The sequence below is a fragment of the Gymnogyps californianus genome, chromosome 2 (genome assembly GCF_018139145.2).
Source record: "Gymnogyps californianus isolate 813 chromosome 2, ASM1813914v2, whole genome shotgun sequence".
Classification (NCBI taxonomy): domain Eukaryota; kingdom Metazoa; phylum Chordata; class Aves; order Accipitriformes; family Cathartidae; genus Gymnogyps; species Gymnogyps californianus.
Window position 1 is genome coordinate 113,971,893 of NC_059472.1, and position 21,347 is coordinate 113,993,239.

The window sequence follows — 21,347 nt, forward strand, 5'->3', positions numbered from 1 at the left end:
TTTCCTTTTTAAGACTGGAGAAGAGCAGACATTGTACCCAGTCGAAGGGCAGCAGAGCCATCAGCTGGGTGCAACTCTGGGGGGGGAAAAAGGCCACAAGCAGAGATAACACTGACAAAGCCCACCTGCCTCTGGCAAGGGCTGGCTACACACTGATGGACAAGCAAAGACCATGCTCAAAGGGAAAAAGGAGGCAGCTGTAAATCCAAAAGAAGGATCTAGAGAGGTATATTTACCATAGCAACTTCCTGGAATATACATAAATACTCACCTTTTCAACCCAGCTGTTCCTAGCAGAGGTGTCATGTGGAGGGCTTTTGAAATGCCCTCTTAGCTATTCTGCAGATGGAGAACAAAGAGATTTACAAAACTTTGTCATTGGTGATGACACAGAGAAACTTTAAAAACAGTTCTGAGTCAACCTGTGGCAAATTTCTTTCCAAAACAAAACACTCATCCCCCAAAATCCTTCAATCAAGAAAAGAAAGAGTTGTTTCTCCTTACCAATTTTAAAAATTATGTTTCCATGTAGCCTTGAAATATCATTTTGGAATAAAAATCAAACATTTTGCTTTGAAAATGTCAAACACTTTATTTTTTTTTAAATTGTGGTTTAGTTACTAGCCTCAAGTCCTGTTAAAAAGCATTTGCAATGAGCTGTACTTTGCATGGCTTCTAAGAAAACAGATTTCAACAGTTAAATATTTTATACTAACTTTGCAAATACATAAATGACCACAGAAAGTGCAGCATGTGGAAGAATTATCCATTCTAATCCTAACGCTTCTACTGTATGAGGCACCTAATTCAATAACCAAAGGGGTCATTAAAAAAATTCGCAAAATAAAGATCGAAAAGAAAAGAAACCGAGAAATTACAGCAGAAGACATTTTATGAATAGTTCGCCATGTTGAAAAGGTATATGCAAACAATATACAAACTAAGCAGCAGGCAACAACAGAACTGCTTAAGTAAAAGACAAAACCCAAATAGGTGTAAACTGTCCCTTGCATGGCTTTGGGCTGCAAATGACGCTAAAGTCCATCAGATCAATGAGATTCTGGAACAGCTCGCTCTCTCTGGATTTAAAACCTAATTTTAAAATGGCACTCACTTTATAGAAGGGTTGCATAGCATTGCCATTCATGGTAGTGGGGAGCAAACCACCTCACCAGAGGTGCCTCCCCACCACACGTTGCTGGGAGAAGGCAGATGTGCACAAAACCAGTGCCGCAGCTCACAGATGGCGGAAGCGGAACAAAGGGGACGGCGACACGAAAACGTCCTTTAGGAGAGTCAGTGCCAGAGCTCACAACTGAGACTCCCGCTCCAACCCTGGGTGTTAGTCTTGACCACCCCAGTATGAAAAACTCTCCATTTAAAGAGCAATATTGTTTTTAAAGGAAAATACTGAGACTGACTGAATAGAATATCATATTTCAAAAACGGTGATTTATTTGATTCCATTTATAATTGATATAGCTCTAGCTATATGATTTGCTGGCATTTAGAGCATATTAGAGCATTTGCAAAAAAAGACATAAAAAACCCCTGCTTGTGAGGCAGCCAATTAACTTTAGTCCAATAAAACAAAAATCTACTTACCTAGATACTATCAGTGCCCTGTAAAGCCCTTTAGACTAGCAAGGCCATATTCTACCAAACACGAGGGACATTTAAAAACAAGAATAAATGAACATTGCAGGTAATGTTTTATAAAACACAAAGATAAAATACCACTCTTGCCCAACCCAAATTGCTTACTTCTCTTCAAATTAAGGGCGTCACTACACAGTGCAAAAAATAAAGTCTATTATCCAAGTATAATCTTTTCCCCTTAGAAATAGACAGGTGGGCCCCACTGAGGCTTCTATGTATGTAGTTTAAGTAGCTAGCTCACAATCGAAAAGCCTTTTCTGTCAGGAAATATTTTGTGAAACTTACTCTTAATATTCCTTTTGCTAAGTTTATTCTGTTATGCTTTGGGAAACTTTACAGTTCTCCTTTGCCTGTGCAATATTTATAGACTTAATCTAACCCTCTCACTTACGTAGATGTCATCAGAGTTCCCTTAAGCCCTAGATTAGCAAGATCGTATTTTGCTGAACGTGGGTAGCATTTAAAAATGAGCAGGCGAAGTGAATTTGCAACTGATGTTTTATAAAGCATAAAATTACTTCTTGAATGTTTCTCCCACACGCTTTCTTATTGCTCTTTGAGCTTCAAGGAGGAAAGACATTCTTCTTGATATGCATAATTTAAAGTGATTTTCTATTTCACACACAAACTCGGGTATTTTGTAGGACAGTAAAGTATTTCAACACCAAAGCTTCCCAGATCAAAAAATCTGTCCCCATCTGTTCCTCTTGCAATATGACTCAGGAGGAATAACTGCTGCTGAGAATCACTGGTACTCCACAGATCAGCCCTTTTTCCCACACTTTTCGGCTAGAGCTACCTGGATTTTAGTCAGAAGATGCACATTTGTGAAAATGAAAGCCTTGGGGCTGTTTACTCCAACCCATTGATTTTTACAAAATCCCAGGGGTGCCACCAGGCAGCATTTGGTTTCCCACCAGTTTTCCCCACTTGGTAGCGGAGGAAGCCAGAAGTCAAGGGGAAGCAGTACCCCAAACCTGCCAAGTGTTTTGGGATCCTTCAGCTCCTGTTCTTCACCATAAGGCCCAGCAGGATTTCCTAGTCGATGTCTGTTGTGGCAGATAAAACAGGGCTGAGCACTAGAGCACCATCATCTGCCCTGTCTCATGGTTAGCAGTCCACCCTTGGCATGGCTTGGGCATATGCCCATCAACAGGAGCTGGGTTTGGTCCCCACCATGATGCAGAGAACTGCAGGAGATGCCTGGGCTCTCCAGGACCACGTTTCGCTGGGGCAGTAAAGTTGCAGCTGGGGTTAAAGGCAGCTGGTTGTGCAGTTTTGTTCCGATCCTGAACTAAGGCATTTTCTCTTTCCTGATAGGAAATGTTTTGTGAGGTTTCTCACTTCAAGGTGCAATCAAAATGTTTAATTTCCATTACGAGGAGGACATTTCCCCTGCCAGTACACCCAGTATGCTCCAACCTAGTTTATGTTTTAAGTAACCCTTCCCAGTCTCAGCCTTCCTCTGTTATCTGTAGTGCAAGGGCTCCTTCTTCTTTTCTGTCTCTGTGTCCTCCTACTGACGACTGCTTTGCTGTGCCAGGGTAAGAGCGTAGGGCAGGCCTGTGGTCCTTTGCATTCATTCATGATGTTGTCTTGGTGGCACAGAGGAACCATATACATCTCACGTTTCTGACTTGCTGACCCTGACCAGTGCCTTTCTTATAGCGTTTCAGATTCAATGGCCCTTAGCATCTTTAAATAAAACATGTAAAATACAGGCCCATAACGACATGACTTTTTATCACGAGAAGGAGATGAAATCCCCATTCTCCTTTGCAGTCCTTTCATCATCAGCCAGCTGCAGCCCAAAATTCCCTTTCTTCACCCAGTTTCCTCCTCCTCCCTGCCTTTCTGTCAGTACTGCTACAAGGGGCCAGTCCCGCCAGCACCCCCATTAACACCATCTGTTTGACTCTGTTGCACAGAAAGACAGGCGAAAGTACTTATTGGAGTGGCCTGGAGCCTCTCTTTCCTGTTTTCCATACCGACTCTGATTATTTTTGGGAAACGGCAGCTCTCCAACGGGGAAGTGCAGTGCTGGGCTCTCTGGCCTGATGACTCCTACTGGATACCCTACATGACGGTGGTGGCTTTCCTGGTGTACTTCATTCCTCTGATCATTATCAGGTAAGCCTGAACTGCAGTCAGCAAGTGTGTGGTGAAAGCTGTCAAGCGTGCAATCAGCTTAATGCTTTAATTTCTACTCATTCATTATGATTTCATTTCCACACCTGCCTTATAGCTGCTTCAGTTTTTATCACATAATGCACGGGTCGCTGTACTTGCCCTGGGTGTTCTCCATGCAGTATTAATAGGCAGAAACATTTTCTCTGAAAAAAGGACTGAATCTCTAAGTGTGTCCACTTATCTCCACAGCTTCAGGCTTGAAACCTATCTTTATAAATCCAGTATGAATGTCTAGCTATTAGGACAAAGCATAATTTTAATAAAAGAACAGGAAACCACACTTAACACTAATTAAACTAAAATTAACTTAAAGTGCTCTCAAGCTTCATAGTAATAGGAGAGTGTTTCTTCACCAGGATCGGAAAGAAATCTCCAAGCGTTTGAAGCTGCCAACCACTCCTAAAATACAAGCAAATAAAACTCTTCCCATTTTGTAACGGGAAACCTGAGCTGCAAATACTTGAGACTGATTTGCCCAAAATCACAAAGACAATCTGCAGCAGAATCTATTTTAAATGGAGGTCAACTAATATCCCAGACTGTGCTTAGTGATCAGTGAATTTTATTGCCTCCCTCTGGGGCACTGCCATTAGCTGCTGTTGAGCAAAAAGCATCTAGCCATGAGGAGCTACCAATGCAAAGGAGCCGTGAAAAACTGATGTGGAAGAGGAGCGAGGCTTCTTAACTGCCTTGAAAGGCTGCTAGTGGCAGTAACTTTTTCTCTGAGCCCTTTCCTTTCTTTTCCTTTTATTCTCTTTCAGTAGCAAGGTTACAATAGGATTTCTTGGTGTCCATCCCTTCTTAGTGGCAAAGAAAACTTGCTGGGACTCCTTTTTTTCCCCATAATTTGGTGACACGCTGTTTGGGCTGTGAGAGAGGAGCTATGTTTGCATGTCCCTTGGACATCTCTCTTGGTCCATCTGCTTTTCCAGTCATAAGTCTCCGTTAGCTTCCTGCTCATTAGCACCCCAGGTGACAGCAGGGTAGGGGGGGGATGATCTTTTCTAGATGATGACAGGACTGGCTACAAAAGCTAAATAGTAAAGACTGTGTTGTGGGTTTAGTTCCTTTCCAGTTGAGTTGTGCCTTGAAGATTCTTACTGTTTAATCACAGAGATTAAGTTCTGCAGCTTCTAATGGAAACAAGTTTATCTCTGATAGAATCAAAACCACGTGGTGCTTGAAGTCATCTAGCTGACTTTTTGATACAGATTCAACATTGATCAGTGTTGCTCGCTAGAGAGACGGGACAATTTTTATACTTTGCTTATAATACATCAGTTTGCTAAACCTTCCATTTTCGTGCCAGATTGCACAGATATAACAAACAAAATCATGAAAAGTTCTCCTTAAAGAAAGGACATGATAGCAATAGAGAAAAACTACTCCCGGATTCTCCAGTTGCTCTTCCTTCCTAGACAGAATCATTTCTCTTTGTGTGTTTTCCTGTCTCTTAAAACCAGCCTAGCTTTAAATAAACCAAAAAATATCCTTGGGAATATGCAAATAAAAATGTGGGTGGATCTGCAGCCCAGCACTAGCAGCAAAAAGAATAAACACACACAAAACAAACAAAAAGTAATTTAACTGTGAAAAGAAACAGCACTAGAAAACTTTGAGGCTGGCTGTCATTATGAGAGGAGTTTTGTTATGAACTTTCTCAAATAGCTAGCAATCAGAAAATTCTAGCCAGCATCTTAAGTGTTTTAGGAAAAAGGCCCATAGCCTGTCCAGTTATCAGTCATTCCACAGGTGTGTGAAACATCTCTTTCGCACTCAAACTTACAGATTTGCACGCTTTCTATTACAGATCAGCCACTCCTTTTTACATGGCATATATACTTGTTTGGCGAGAAAAGGCAAGCTACATAGCAACAAATTTTTCAGAGCTGCTGACATTATGCTCCCCTCCTCCCTGCCAAAGGAAGATATTCAAACCAGATCAGCTCTGTGACTTGCTTTACAGTAAATCCCCAGAAGCAAGAACGCAATGAAGACATGAGGGGAAAGGGAAAGGCAGTGAAACTGGCATTTCGTGAGATTGCCCTGACAGCTGAGATATGAATAAAGCATCCTAAAATTTTTGAGGCTTTAACCTTAAGCAACTTTCACACGAGAAGTTTATGGCAGGACAGGAACTTAAGCCACGGGGCAGCGCAGTGCCCGTTGCCTGCCCAAACATGTTCCTGGTTTCAATGTACACAAATGCTCCCACGTCCTTGCCAGCAGAAGTCAAATTTTTGACAGGTCCTAAGTGGTGTCCAGCACTGGGAGGAAGGAAGGGGGGTGGCTCAGGGAAGGATTCTTTTGTGCCCATTTATTTCTAGTTGTCAGTGATACTATTTTCTTCAGAATAGAGAGGTTTGTCTAAAATCACATAAAAAGAGGATTACCATCAGGGCAAGGTCAGCAGAGACATTATGAACAGTTTGGAAATGCAGTTTGCCATGCAGTTTGGAAAGAACTGGGTATTTTTTTAGAACATTTTTTCAAGTTTCAAGCATACAACTGAAGGTTGCAACTTCCCAGCTGATGCATCTGTAAAACACCTGTCAACATAACCTCAAGGTGTCACATCTATTTCCTTAAAATTTCTTGGCAGTCCAGGAGTTTGAAGTTAATCCACCTGATGTGGCTGCAGCATACAAATACTCTGGTAAGCAGTTTGCAGCTAAAGAACAGCAGGAATGGCTGTTAACGTCTGCAGGGACTCGATTTCTCTGCAAAAGTTTTGTTCCACTGAATACTTTCAGATGCACAGTAGGTTTAATGACAAACGAGATGCTGTTTCATAAGGGTGAGGGAGGGAGATCACGTACATTGTAGTTGTGTGTTACTCTGTCAAAAGATTAATTATAAAAATGAAAGGTGTTATTTAGTAAATGAAGGAAGGCATTTTGTGATTTTTTTAATTTAATGGCCTTTAGCTGAAGACGTTATTAAAAAAAGGCCACAACATAACAATGGAGAGACAATCCATAAACGTGTGACTGAAAAGTCAAGGATCAGTATCTAAGAAGCCGGGAACATGAATAAACCAGAAGCCAAGGCACACACCACACTCACTGAGGAAGTGAGGCAGGGCGCACGCAGAGAAAGAATAAGACCTTTTCTGCAATAATTCGTTTTGTTTGCACAGCTACTTTATTTCCTCTGCTGAAGCACTCTGATTTAGCTGCATGGCAGGTGCCTGACGCAATGTGGGACACTGGCTGGTGGAGTTAATTCTTAATTAGTTCTGCTGCCTGAATCTGCTGAAAACCTAACCTCTAGAGCAAAGCAGTTCACTGATGACAGCACTTTTTCTGGCGCAGTTCATCCGAAGTGCATACAAAGGATAAAATTTTACTTTTCAGGTGCAGGACTTAATTCCACACTAGATACGCCACTTTGGCTGAGCGGTTTTCACTTGCTACAGTCCAGGTACCATCATCTTTTAAGCTTCTCTCATCCATCCCTCAGCTCTCTCGGCAGAGCTGATTTCACGTGTTCCTGACACAGCCTTCAACTAACTCACAGGAATTGTGTTATTCGTAACACTGCAGCATGTGGAATGAATTATTTAGCTGATAACCTTATGCTCAGTCTGGAAAACCCTTCCACCGACAAGCTAATCTCCCAGACGTGGTGTGAGCCAACCCTATAGATTCCAAGACAAAACACGAACCAGAAGAAAACAACAATCTGTCCCTTTTTTTTTAACGTGCATATAAAAAGGCAATCTATGAACAAAACTGCAACAGCCCTGAAAGATTTAAATACTTGGGAGGTCTGTTCCCACCACTCCTTCACAAGTGGAGAATCAGCAATCAGTTATCAAACAGCTTGTGGTTTTGTGGCAAGTTTTTCATCTGATTATAATACAAACAAACAAGACCTGAATAATGAAAAGAGAATGAAAAGTTGTGATTAGATTTTTAACCCAAGTGTGTGGTTGTCTTTGAGAGCTGAGAAAAGGGGAGAATATTTGTTCTTTTCATGTAAAATCTCCCCTCCTCCCCACTATCTCAGTGTCAGTCAGGGAGAGCCACAGATCCTGCATCAGGTTCTTTACAGCGCTCAAAAATTTGGCCTGTTCTTCCCTCTTATTTAGACTAATCTACCAGTTTTTCTGCAGTTGATATTGTCAACCTACCAAACCCCAGAAAATTCAGAAAAATTAATTAGGCAACCTGCAGTAATTAGTTCTGTCCTATTCTGGGATAAGTGTCATCAGCTATAACCAAAGCCATTTCTCCTACACCAAGATATGCCAAGCAAAGCTCAAATGGTATCTGTGCTAGTTGAAGACCTCTGGGGCATTGCTGAACAGAGTTTAAATATGGGTCAAATCAAGATTACAGACTGCTCTTCTGCAAATATTTGCACCTGGGCCCCTCAGGTCCTGTGATGGGGAGAGCTACTGGGTTTCTATTCTGTATCGCTAGTCTGTGCCAAATGATAATTATATTCTGGCACTTGAGTATCCAGAAATTCAGACTCTTTTTAGCTGTTATTCACGATTGCCAAATATATTTTTTATATTTTAACCTGATAAATGTAATACATAGACATTTGTCTAATATAATTCCAAATTCAGGTCAAAAAAAATTGCAAAAGTTCCTCTTGAAGCACAGAGGGAAAAATATCCATCTGCTCTTTAAAATCAAAACTCCAAAGAGAACATTTGCTCTGGAGCAGCAGAAAAATAATTAGAAGAGAAAAAACAGAATCAGCTAAAAGGAAAAATATGGAACTAAACCCAAGACATTGCAATGAAATAAAAAACAGATTAAATAAAAGGTATTTGTCTGAATTAAATCAAATAAAAGGAATGAAAATACCATTAACAAAAATACCAAAGGTCATTTTTTGAGCTTGATTCAGTAAGCACAATCATTTTTGCCTGCAATTTCCATTTCTAAATAAAAAAACCTAGGTCTTGCACATATGTTCTAATATCTGCCCATCTATTCACTTACCCATTACACACGCCTACCATGGTTTGTTAAGATGAAGTTACATATGCCTTTTGTCTTTGGATAAATAGTACTGTAAATTAGCTACCATAAAACATAATGCAGCTGCATCACTTTGCACAAATAAAGTACAAGGAACAATAAGCAATGCTGGATGATAAATACAAGCAATTAGCAGGGAGCTTAAGTGTACTTTTTGCCATGGTAAAGGCTCATTTTACTAGTAAATACCAAGGCTGGGTGGGATGCTATCATAATGCAATCATTTATTTAAAAAAAAATAAAAATCTGTGTTTAAAAAGTGGGCAGATCAATAACTCTTAAGATTGTTAATATCAATACATAGCTTTACCAGAAGACATTTTATTTTCCAAAACAAAAGTGATCTGTGAATTAAAAATAAAGACGGAGTGGGACTATTCATGGTAGCATTTGTATGACTAACCATAAGCTAGTTATTTACATGGCCAAAGAATGCTGTAATTACCAATGGGGCCATATTAAACACCACCGTTAACTAATAACATGCTACAATGAACACGCATCTCAGTCCTTCAGAATCTGGATCAAGCTAAGTTGTTTTTGGAGATCCAATGAGTTTCATTTGCTGAGATACATCCATAGTCTGAACCATGTTCTTGTATTTTCCTGCCGCCTCTCCAGATGTGCATTTTATCAGGGCTAGAAAAATCACTGCATTTTCAGATCAACAGCATCTCCTTTCTATCCTGTGGTCTTCAAAGCCTGAGCAGCTCCTTCTCAAAAAGGCTTGGATTATTTTTCCATCCAGGTTTGACTCCTCCACCTGAGCTGTTTCTTCCCTTTCATTAGTCTCTCACCTGCAAATAATGGCCCACAACAACTCATATAGTATCTTAATATAGAATGCATTAAAATTACTACAGCACATGTTTATATAGCCCCCAAGAATCCCCAGTGAGGGCTGGAAGACCAGTGCACTATGCACTTACAGACAAAAAGAAACCTGACAACATCTGGACCTAACGAACTGTACAACACATCTCCTGGTGCTTTCAGTGGAGACAAGAGCAAGCAGCATGCAGGCATGTTACATGTGTTGGAAAACGAGGTTTGTGGCAATGTGTACGGTGTGCTTTTACATCTTGGCAGTGAAGGCTGAGCAGCTTGATGTCGAGCGGAAGGAAACGGAGATTACGATATGGTCAGAATGGTGCAGACCATTGCCGAACTCTTGTCCCCTGCTACTCTTTGCTCATCTGCCACTTCATTTTCTGTCAAGTGGGAATTTCTTCCCACCCTTTGAGATGTCGCCAACCACCATGTCCTCCTCCAGCTGCCTTTTACAGAAAGAAAGAAGCTACAAATGCATTCTGAAAAAAAAAATGCTTTTCCCTTGTAAGAAAAATACAACTTCTGTTCCATAAGTGCTCTCTTTTTATTGTTGTGGCTTTGAAACACACACGCAGATGCCCTTTATGGTCTTAAGCTGTGGGTGACACATTTCTGGAAACTCCAGTTTCTTAGCTCCATGCCAGCATAGCTGGGGAAAAAAAAAAGATTAGGTACTAATAAGATCTGGAATCCCAGAGAGATCAAAGCATAAAGGCATAATTGTGGCTGGCAAAATGGTTGCTGCGAAGTGTACCTAGCATGACAAGTTGACAAGTGACTCGTCTTTCCTGACGCCCCCCCTGAGCAGCTTTACGCCACCTCTGGTCCCCTCCCGATAAGGAAGCTCCAGCTATAGAGAAAAGAAAGATGAACAGAGGCAAAAACACCAGTACAAATCCATTGTGTTGGCAGCACTTTAGAAGCCACTGGATTAAACCAGGAATTAAACTTTCCCCTGGACTTCTAAAAATTAAGGATTAAAATGAAACAGCATGTAATCTCATATGTGAAATGCCAAGTGTATTCCAGGGCCTGTTGTCACATCCCATGACTGGTGCATGAACAAGACAGCTGCTATAACTGCATCCAGTGAAAGGGATGCTCCTACCAGACTCTGCAGCCAAGAGGGCAGGATTTCTGGGGTCAGAAGGAAAGCAAGTGAGGAGCCTGACTTCGCAATTCAGTACTTGTGGCACCTGGCTAGAAGTAGGGAGTCTGAGTATTTTGACTACACAGTTAGGCTCCTTTGTCCTGATGCTTAGGCAACGCTGAATGTGTCCTACTGGGCACATGCAGGTCTGCGTCAGAGGGGATATTGTTTCAACTGCAAATAAAAAGGTCAGGCTAGAGATAGCAGGCTAGGGAGAAAATAGAAACAGGACTTTTAGGAGCTGGCTGGAAATTTTCTTACAATTATCATTATAACACATTGTTATTCACGGGAACAATCAAAGGAGAAATGATACATGAATTTTCCACCATTGTCAGTACAAAGTACAAAGGAACTCTCAAGTGCACCAGCTGATAAATAAACAGGTTCTTGAAAAGCCAGGAGATAAAAGGAAAATGTTCAAGTCAGCTGGGAGCTATGCTGGACGTTCGAAGGGATTAAGGAGGGCAAGCTGGAGTCCATGGCAGATGCATGCAAAACCCTCACTGGGCAAGTACGCTACTGCTCTGCTGCACAGCCCAGACTGCACGTTGAATTTCCAGCTCTCACCTATTGAGCCTGGAAACGAGATGGCTCAAACTTCCACAGAAAGGAAGCCTCCAAGGCACCCAAATACTGCCTTTGCAAGTCTGTCTAGGAATTGAGGGTGCTGTAGGAAAGGCTCGTATATCAGTCTGAAAGCTCTAATAAGAATAATGTCTTCTCCGATAATAAAAATAAAACACATGAGTGTAAGACACATTTTTGTCTCTATAAAACAACCTGAAATAATCTCCCTAGTTGCACCTTTTTCACAGAGTCACCACTAAGGTTTATGGCAATTAATGGTCAAGGCTGCTCCAGGCCTTCTGTTATGATGCTTGGTTTTCACATCAGGAAAACATGGCAACCCGAGTGCATTAGCTGAAATCTTTTTAAATTATTTTTGTCTTCCTTAGCAGACTAAAAAGGAAAACACCAGTCAAAAGTATGCTGTTGCTTAGTGATTTTAGCTGCACGTTATGCACGCTGGCAGAAGAAGAGGCAGAGCAAGGCCTCATATTTTTTTTATGTAAACTGCTGAAAAGGTAACATCCTCATCCAGGATGTGGGTTCAAACAGCTCTTCAGCTTGAAGTAAATTATTTTTACCTATTCTATATTAAATAAATAGAATTCCAGATTTGTTATAGCCTAGGGAAAGGTCATAACTATCAGAGGTCGTTGTGGACTAGGGCACTTTTCATCTTTCTTATTAAAAGTATATGTATATTCCCCTCTAAATATGCAAATTGTGGTGGATCTGGTTTTGAATCATCTAACTCTTCCCATCTACCTGATACTTCCATCCTACTTGGTTTCAGTCCCAGGACCTTGAGACCTCAAAGTGGGCACCATGGTACTTAATCACATTTCTCATGGATCTCGCCCCTGTCGACGTCCCCAGGGTACCGTTTTATTTCTCAGATTCATACTCACAAAGTAACACCAAACCAGAAGTGTACACGCAGCCAAAACAGGTCTCTCCCCTCGCTTCCCCTGTTTCAGAGCTAGTGTCCTTCTTGCAGCTCCCAAGCCCACAAACACACCGCTGTGCAGGGATGAGGTGCCTCCTGCCTGGGGCTGGTACCCAGGCAGATTTGGCCTTGGCTAGCTCAAAATCCCCAAGCTCTTGCCTGCGAGATCTTGGCCAAATCATTGCATTCCTCTGCACCTCAGATTTGACATCTGCAAAGCCAGGACACTGATAATGACTTCCATGGTGAAAACTCTTCAGATCTGCTTCTGAAAAGTACTACGGAAGAGTCATATTTTATTTATTATTGTTGTTGTCATCATCATTATTATTATTATTATTCCTATGAAGTCCCATCATCTCTACGAGCTCCTTACGCATAGATAAGTATATTCGTAGAGCACAAACGTCTGGGATGTCAGTTAAATTTACTGTGCCTCATAATATCAATGACTCTCTCCCTTCTGTAGCGTCATATACTCAATCGTGATTCGAACCATCTGGACAAAGAGCAAAGCTCAGGCTGTCATCATATCCAGCTGCCCTGGTGAGTCTCAGCACACACATGTCTCCAGCCTCATGATTCGAATCCGGCCGGTTCCCCCAAATCCAGGAATGCCTGGACATGCGGTGTCACATTGGGCCCCCATCACTGCAGTGGGAATGGGGTTTCTGTAATTGCTCATTCATAACTCTTTACTACATTTTTTTACCTTCTTCCCTCTGACACTAAATCCCCTTTAGAGAAACAATAGAAAACATCTGTGAGAAAAGAATTAAAAGGTAAAAAATCCTTATTCTAGAACTTAGAATCCCTATTCCTACAACTTCGCCCATTTCCAGAATAAATTTTTTTCTAGCAGGTACTTAGATAAGTCTTTTGCTGTGCTTTCGTATGACCTTGCAAGCCCAGATTTTGGTCAAGATCAGAAATTCCTGGCTACGGAAAGCCATAAAATGATCTGAGCTTTCCACCCCAAGACCATAAACTTTTTTGGACTGTTCTGATCGATTTTGGCAAAGAATCTGAGCACAAATCATTTCAAGATCCTCACTTGCCAGCTGCCTTTCCTATTAGTTATGAAGAAAACTATCTTCATTTACATTAGTGTGTTTTACAACACAACTGTAAGAGCACACAACCAGTCAGTGCAGTCAACCGGTGAGTGGAAACACATCAAACTATGGGGAACAAGTTGCTGCTACTTGCCTGAAGCAGGATCATGGATCATGTCTGGTACAGGAGGAAGTGTCCTAATGTGATGTTGCACATATTTAGATATCCTTATGTCATAACCTGACACCTGTCTACTATAATCTAAGATTTACTCCTCCTTTGAAAACCTTGAGCAGGACTGATTTCTAATGATCCTGCCTTCATGACACAACCAGTATTAACTAGTCTTGAAAAAAAATATCAGTCTTCTCATCCAAGAGGTATATTCTGCTCTATAAGTCAACAAGTGATTTCCAGTAATATTAAGTATGGACTAATTTCAAGCTTCTAGATGGGATGTTTCACTGATAACAAGCCCACATTAATTTTATTTATATTTTTTTCCTTACAAGTTACACAGTTTTGATATGCTGTTTTTATAAGAGGTGCAAAAAGTCGTGTACACAGAGTTAATTCCAATTACGTTAATCAAAATTCCAGTCCTAAGTTTGGACTACAAGATTTTAAAGATGTTTTGGTAAAAAATGACCTTCTTGTGTATTCACTATGTTGAACCTAATTATTCTGACCCAGTAACATGAACAGTAAATTGACATTAATAATGAAATCAGGCATATTATCGCAATCATGCTGGTACTGTTATTCAAATACAGAACTTGATTCTTGGAGACATTAGTGTGACTTCAGAGGAAATGAGATCAACCAGCCTTGGTGTGAGACTGAATAGGATTTGCTTCTCAATTCAAGCCACACTTCACCTCTGAAAAGCTAGTCTAACAGCATTTCGTATTTCATTACTGAGTCAACATGGAGAGTAAAATGCATGACAGATTATCCAAAGCATCAAAAAGAGTAAGTGGTTAAGGGAATGGAGTATGTAGCTTTTAAAATCCTTCTGACTGAAATGCAGCTAAAAGTGAACAGGTAGTCTGTTTTGCCAGGTTGTTTCTTCTGTTTTCTTAATTACAGCTGCCAGTTCCTTTCAGAAAATGTCTCCTATAACACCACTCTTGTTGCATTTTTGTAGCTGTAATGGCGCATGGTTTTTATTAGACTGATACAGTTGGGCACATATGCAGTGGTTCTCCTAAGTGTCGAGGATCAGGAATACCCAGCTGCTTCAGGAAGAACTCTTCTGCTTACATTTCCGCTTCTGATTTTGGGTGGCTCAGGTTTTGAGTGTCCAAATTGAGCAAGTGTCCGAATTTCAGGAACTACTGAGCCCCTGCCTGATGCCAGGGAAGGATGGACTATATATTGCTGTCCTGCCTGTGGAGGTACACGCTGACACATCCACGTGCCAGCCATCCTCTTTTACTAGCCGAATTGTTCTTTCCCCAGGTGGCAAAACCTCTGCTAGCTACACCAGTCGTGGGTTCATATCCAGGGCGAAAGTGAAAGCGATCAAGTACAGCATTGTAATTATCCTTGGTAAGTGAAAAGCCCCACAGCTGGCTAGGGAGGATGCTGACGTTAGGAAGCTGGTCTTCCTCAGCTTCCTCCATCATCAGCAGATAAAGTGCAGTAGGTGGCTCAGAGAAGGAGCTTTACTTAGACCCCCTGACTTGCCTTTTGACCTTGTCCTTCCCCTCTCCTCTGGCTGATAAGCTCGTATATTAGGCATCTGACATAAGCCTCAAATGAAATTATATGCACAGCCCCTCATGCGCATAAAGTAAAGGAGGGATATTGCCTAAAAGGAACAAAGAACGGGGTCATCTCCTTCCCATCCAGGCTGCCAAAAAACTTGGCAACTGGGTTGTCTTTTAGGCTTAGAGACTATGATGTATGGCATGTTAGGTGCTGGGGCAGTGCAAGGGAGAGGAAGGAGAGGCGAGGGATACAGAGCAATTGAATTTGATGTCAGAAGCATGTTGCCTGCCGAGGTGGGAAGAACGAGCCCTCCCTTCCTGACTGGGCAGCAGATGACTCAGTGCAGGTGTCCTCCGTCTCCCAGGGAGATGACATTATTCTGACGGAATTAGGAGGCTGACATTCTATCTCAATAAATAAAGGCAGCGTCACACAGAGCTTGTGATTAGCTGCCAGAGACAGGCAGGAAGGCAACCGAAGCTATTTACTCCCAAGGGCTGACAGCCATCCCCTACCACTGAAAAAGAGATCACTCCTCTTTCCAATGCTACACAAGATTCAGACTGGATGATATTGTGATAATAGCTACTACTGAGGTGCTTAGCCCACTGTTTAGCAGTAGCACCTGCAGACATGAGACAGGCCAGTGTGATTCATGCTTTTCAGAAGCCCAAGAACAGCTTCTCTGTGTCTGAATTTTTCTGCGTGGCAGTCAGAGAAAGCTTTTGTCAGAAACAACTACTATTGCCACGCCATCGGATGTTAAGAGCTCATCTGGATGCTCAGTATTTCAAAAGACCTTGATAATATTAGGTACCCAGCATCTTTTGATGTGCAAACAGATTAAGGCACCTAACATTCATGGATTTCTTTAAAGCCACTTAAAGTTCTGCATAGTCGGTGCTATGATCCATATGCTGACACTGTGTATTGCTGTTTTGCTGGTATCTGTGCATGAACACTGCCAGTTTGGTTACTCTAGAAAACAGGAGGGGAGTTTACCTCTTCCTTGCACATTCAGTGAGCGCTCAGCTAACTGCCAACGAAGAAATGCTGATTAATGAGACAAGAAAGCAAGCATGAAGTCACTCTGCTGTCTCATTTGGGTCAGGGAGAGATCATGTGTCTGATTTCACAGATACTTGTACATTTGCAACCCAGGTACTTAGAGCTTAGTTGAGTGAACTGCCTGTCCCAGCATTTCTATGTAAATCTTGAATCAAAAGCCTTTGTGAAAGGAGATGACGCAGAAATTTGAGGGACAGATTCATTCCCTATGCCTGCAAATAAAGGTAGATCTATGGCCTTTTTATTTCTGCCATCTCTGAACAAAAGCAAGGGCTATGAACAACGCAGTCCTCTCTTCCCTTCCCCAAAGTCATCTCTCAAATTGCAATATAGGAATTAGAGAGTCTTCCTGCATGCTCCCTGTACACAGTACCTCCAACAAGCATGCAAAATGACCCATTGGTCTGCCATAATGTGGTGTGAAAGGGTGTCGTTCCTTGCTCCTGGGTGTCTAAGAGCCCTTTTTTAATAGGTGGCTGTGACAGGCAGCGCTGTCACGGAGCAGCACTTTGGTGGTGTGTACATTTAGATTGGCTGCTCACTCAGGGGACCATTAAAAGAGCACTTCACTATAACTGATGATGCTTTAACTGGCTACCTATTTACCCTTTATGTGTTGTGTAGTGTTCAAAAGTGCTTCGATATGTCTAGAGGGAGCACTCTAAACACTTAGAAGAGCACACATAATATATTTTATGGGCATTAAAATAAAAATAAAGACAAATAAAAGCACAATCTAATAACTATTCTCTTAAATAAGACCCTGAATAGGAAGAGATTTTTTTTTTTGCATGAACAAATATTTATGTGTTATGACAGTCTCTCTGTATGTGTGTGATTACCTCCCTAAATAGCTAAACTATCTAATGCCAAGCTCTTCCTCTCTCTGTCTCTCTTCCAGCATTTGTTCTCTGTTGGAGCCCTTACTTTCTTTTTGATATCCTGGACAACTTCAACGTACTCCCTGAGACCAAAGAGCGCTTCTATGCATCCGTGATTATTCAGAACCTGCCAGCCTTGAACAGTGCTGTTAACCCCCTCATCTACTGCCTCTTCAGCAACCGCCTCTGCCCCCCTTTCGAGTATCGCTCCTTTACTGTCACCCTGACTACCCCTTAAAAAGGGAGGGAACACATAAACACAGTCCCTAAACTGACTACCTATTTTCTTCTGTTTTAATTCTGACCGTTCCTTATTTTCTTTAGGGAAAGAAGAACTCGAAGGCTGGGGGGCACTTTCCGGGACAGGAGTGATGGAGGGCAGGAGATGCAAGTCCTGTCCAAACCAGAATACATCTAGCACAGATGATGCTCTGCAAAGCCACGTCAAAACCCATACCAAGGAAAGCAGACGTCCCCCACGAGCGCCGTGCATCATGAGTGGACGGACACTGACTGGAAAGAGCCTGCACCTCGCTGCTGTTGAGCAGCATGCGTATTTTGGATCGGCACTGCAGCTTCAGCAATCACACACTGCCTGTGCCAAACTCAGTACGAGGGGTTTGCATGCCACTGTTGTAAGGGCTCATCTTGGCCCTCTGTTTTCAAGCAAGCTGTAATATATATGTACTCCGAATGGCAAAAAACAATGTAAATGGTGTCTAGTCAGAGTCTTCTCTATTTTTCAGGAATCACTAAAAGTCATCTACTGTACTGTCTGGCTCATATAACGGATAAAGAGTATTTACAAGTAATTACAGAGCAGGGACCCTACTTAAAATGAAAACACAGGCACTTTTCCAACAAAAACACACCAGGGTCACTCTATGTAATTATATCTGGGTTTCATACACAACCGCTTATGAAGTCATAGCCAGAGAAGAGGGGACTGAAGGGCTGGGTTACTGCCTCCCACCTCTCCTGGTCCCGCTGCTCAGCTCACGCCAGTCCTCCCATCCGCACCATCCATGCAGCTTGTCCTCCCCTTCCCGTGCGGTATTTCCCTGCTGTCCTACCTTGGCACATCGGTGGCATCCCAGGGTCCCTGCAGGGCTCCCACGCGACACATCCGGACAGTCATTTATTCCTGGGCTACTGTATTAACGAAGTGTTTGCCAGTCCCTCCTAGACCCTGTGGTGCATCCCGTGCGCAGATCCTCACATGCTTCTGTGACAAAGGCCCTGAGCAGTCTTTTGGGGACCCTACGGGGAGCTGCCATGCTGGGCGCTTCATCAGCACAGATCAACCTCGCTGCCCACACAGCCACATTTCCCTGGCTCGCCCTGTGTAAATCATCCACGTCGCTTAAATCATGCAGGGAACCATATACATCTTTAGGCAACCTCAGAGCTAGAAAAGGACACGAGCGAAACCATAAAACTCACATTACATTTAGAAAAAATTATCTGTTGATGGTCCAGTCTTGTAAACTCATTGTAGGGTCTACAGAGCACCAGCCATCAGGCAGAGCTTCGCTGCACGGCACCCCAAGCAGTTGGGCATCCCCTTCCCCAGCCCTCGGGGCATCCTTCCGCCACACTGTTCTCAAGTTTAAGGAGAAATGTTCTCATGCAGGTTCAGCAGGTGGGTGGATGATATTGACTTCAATGTTCATTTTACCGCAAGGCAGCTTAAAGTGTTTGTATGATAATATGCTGTAACCAGCTGTATGGCAAGCGTGTTTGTTTCCTCTCAGTAAAAAAATTGCACTCTTACTTAAGTGGAGTCAGTTTGAACAGTTTTTTATTATTATTATGATCCTTTGCAATGAGTTTGTTCCCTGCAAAACCAGAACTGAATAAAATTTGTTTATAATTACCTATATTACAAAAATCTTTTTTCCTAAGTAGGGGATACATAGAATTGTGGGGCTTTATGTTCTCAGGAAAATAAATAAGGTTTCTCTTTTTGTTATTATGAAGTTCTGTTATGTCTAAATTTTGGTAACAGCTTAATTAAAACCATGAATTTACACCAGCCTTTACAGCAGCCACCTTGGATAGATGGTATGTGAGAACTAGACAACATTTTTTCTTGTGGGCATATTATAACTTTCCTAAAAGTGGACTGCTCAGTTTAAGTCTCACACTGATATAGATTTTATTTTTTAGCTTTTTCATCTGATACATATACACTGGCTACCTACTTTTGAACAATTAATGGAGTTCATAGACTTAATATCTGGAAATCAGATAACATTTCTGAGTAGTACTTTGATTTTCAAATTTAACATGCCTCAATCCCACTAAAATTTAAACTAGGGTCACCACGTGAATTATCCCATCTAAATTAAGCATATGCACGAGTAAATGTAGGACTCCAGCCTTAAATGAAGTCATTACCCATTTATTTTCAAAGAAACAGTCTTTTTGTTTCATTCTTTATTGTATTATGTACCATTTACATGTTGTTCATACCCTTTTTCCTCTGGACATGATTGTGATGCCCTTCTTCATATGAGGATCTTTCAGTTTAAATGGCCTCACACCACTTTTGTCTGCATCCCTTCCAAGTGCTTAAGTACAGAAATAAATAGTGCATCTCATTTTCTATCCTGCTTTCTTACTGTGCAAGAGACAGCATTTTACTACTTTTTTACATTCTCCAAAACTTTTGTTGTAAAGAAACTGACAAAAAGCTGGAGTTTTTCCATTAGTCTGGAAAACACTTGCATGGCCCTCCTTTGTCAAGAGCAATTTAGGGAACTTCATCTGACTCCCGTAGGTTTCTTATTCTTATTCCGTGTCTGCAACTTGCTCCACATCTGCTGAGTGTTTAGTTGCTTAATTATGAGAGAGTTGTTAGGAAAGACCGCAGGCCTATGAGGAGAGGTAGCAAAAGTCAGTGTCAAGGTCCGAATGCCCAGAGAGAATCTGAACACAAGAAGAAGAGGGCACCCAGCTGGCTTGTCCATGACAGCCCACGAGGAGATGTGTTTTTCATCAGCTTTAACACTTCAAGATGCGTCTGTGAGATCCTTCTGACATTCCCACAGCAACCAGAAATATTTGTATGCATGAGTGTTAGGACATAAAGTCCTGTACGATGATAAAGTCCTGTATGATTATAGATTCCCAGGAAGCATGAAAAAGCAGATACTCATCCCTCAGAGAAGTCACATCAAACAGCATAGGACTAGGATACTTTTCAAACTAATACATTAATTCAAGAGAATAGAAAATGTGTTCTTTCTGTGACAGGTTCAACTAAAATCTGAATGAGAAAGCTATTTAACTTGCTCTTGGACATTTTTTGATGTAATTTAAAGTTCAATTCTCTTAATCCAGATTTCCATCTGTTGCTAAAAGTGTAAAGCAGTATTTTGTCTTTCATCTTGGTTTTGTCTTTGAAATTTCTGTCTCCTTTTTTATTTTTACTTTGAAAAAACTGATGCAAGACAGCAAAATTTAACATCCAAATCACTGGGTAGGTATACTCTAATAATGGAGTGCAATATTCCACATTGCAACCATGGAAGAATAGCAAAGTAAAAACCTACCTAGAAGCATTTTGCATCTTCCTGCACGCTGTTGACCACGCGCTTAGAGTTGCAGACATTATCAGTCAAAAAAAAAAAAAAAAAAAGGGAGACACTGCATGGGTGTTTGTAGGTTTGGGGGTTTTTTTTGAAAGATATCTTTCACGGAAAAAAATTAGAGCTTTTGATATGATACAGGCTGATTTGACTTCCACAGAACAAAAAAAAATAATTCTTACACATCTCTAAGACTTGCAAGGCATGAAGGAAGGAAGGCCCATACTCTACAAGTTACCTAGACATTTAAATATGAATTGTTTTAGCGGGAATCAGGCACATAAATGTCATTACAGAAGTGGACTTCCACAATACATTTTTAGAGTACTGGCTATTGCAAGCATCAGACCCCTACTGATAGCAGTCTCTAAGAAGGACACATAAGCAGGAGAAGTAAAAGCGAGTCTAGTACTTATTTTAGTTCAAGCCCTGGCATTTGAATACCAGAAAGCTTTCTGTCTATTCAGATTTCGTATTTTCTTGACACTACAAGACGCAGGAAACTGGGAAAATCCTCTCTCAAACCACAGGCCCCTCTGCAAAACATAGGAACAAATGACTCAACTAAAAAAGAATATTTTCAAAGTGACTTTGGCAGAGAATTTCTCAAGATATGAGTGCTTTGGGGCAACTCTGACCCGAGATAACTAAGAATAGTCTCTTGGCACTCCTTCACAAGGAATACAGTTG

General features: G+C 41.5%; 1 protein-coding gene across 1 annotated transcript in view; it reads left to right on the forward strand.

Annotated features, from left to right (window-relative positions):
- NPSR1 (neuropeptide S receptor 1) overlaps nucleotides 1-17,482 on the forward strand; it is a 60,392-nt gene extending 42,910 nt beyond the window's left edge. The window contains exons 5-9 of the mRNA XM_050915831.1: nucleotides 3,588-3,789; nucleotides 12,816-12,892; nucleotides 14,864-14,953; nucleotides 17,085-17,265; nucleotides 17,389-17,482. Coding sequence (XP_050771788.1) covers nucleotides 3,588-3,789; nucleotides 12,816-12,892; nucleotides 14,864-14,953; nucleotides 17,085-17,265; nucleotides 17,389-17,482 — 644 coding nt within the window. The remainder of the gene's footprint in view (nucleotides 1-3,587; nucleotides 3,790-12,815; nucleotides 12,893-14,863; nucleotides 14,954-17,084; nucleotides 17,266-17,388) is intronic.
- Nucleotides 17,483-21,347: the final 3,865 nt, after the last annotated feature.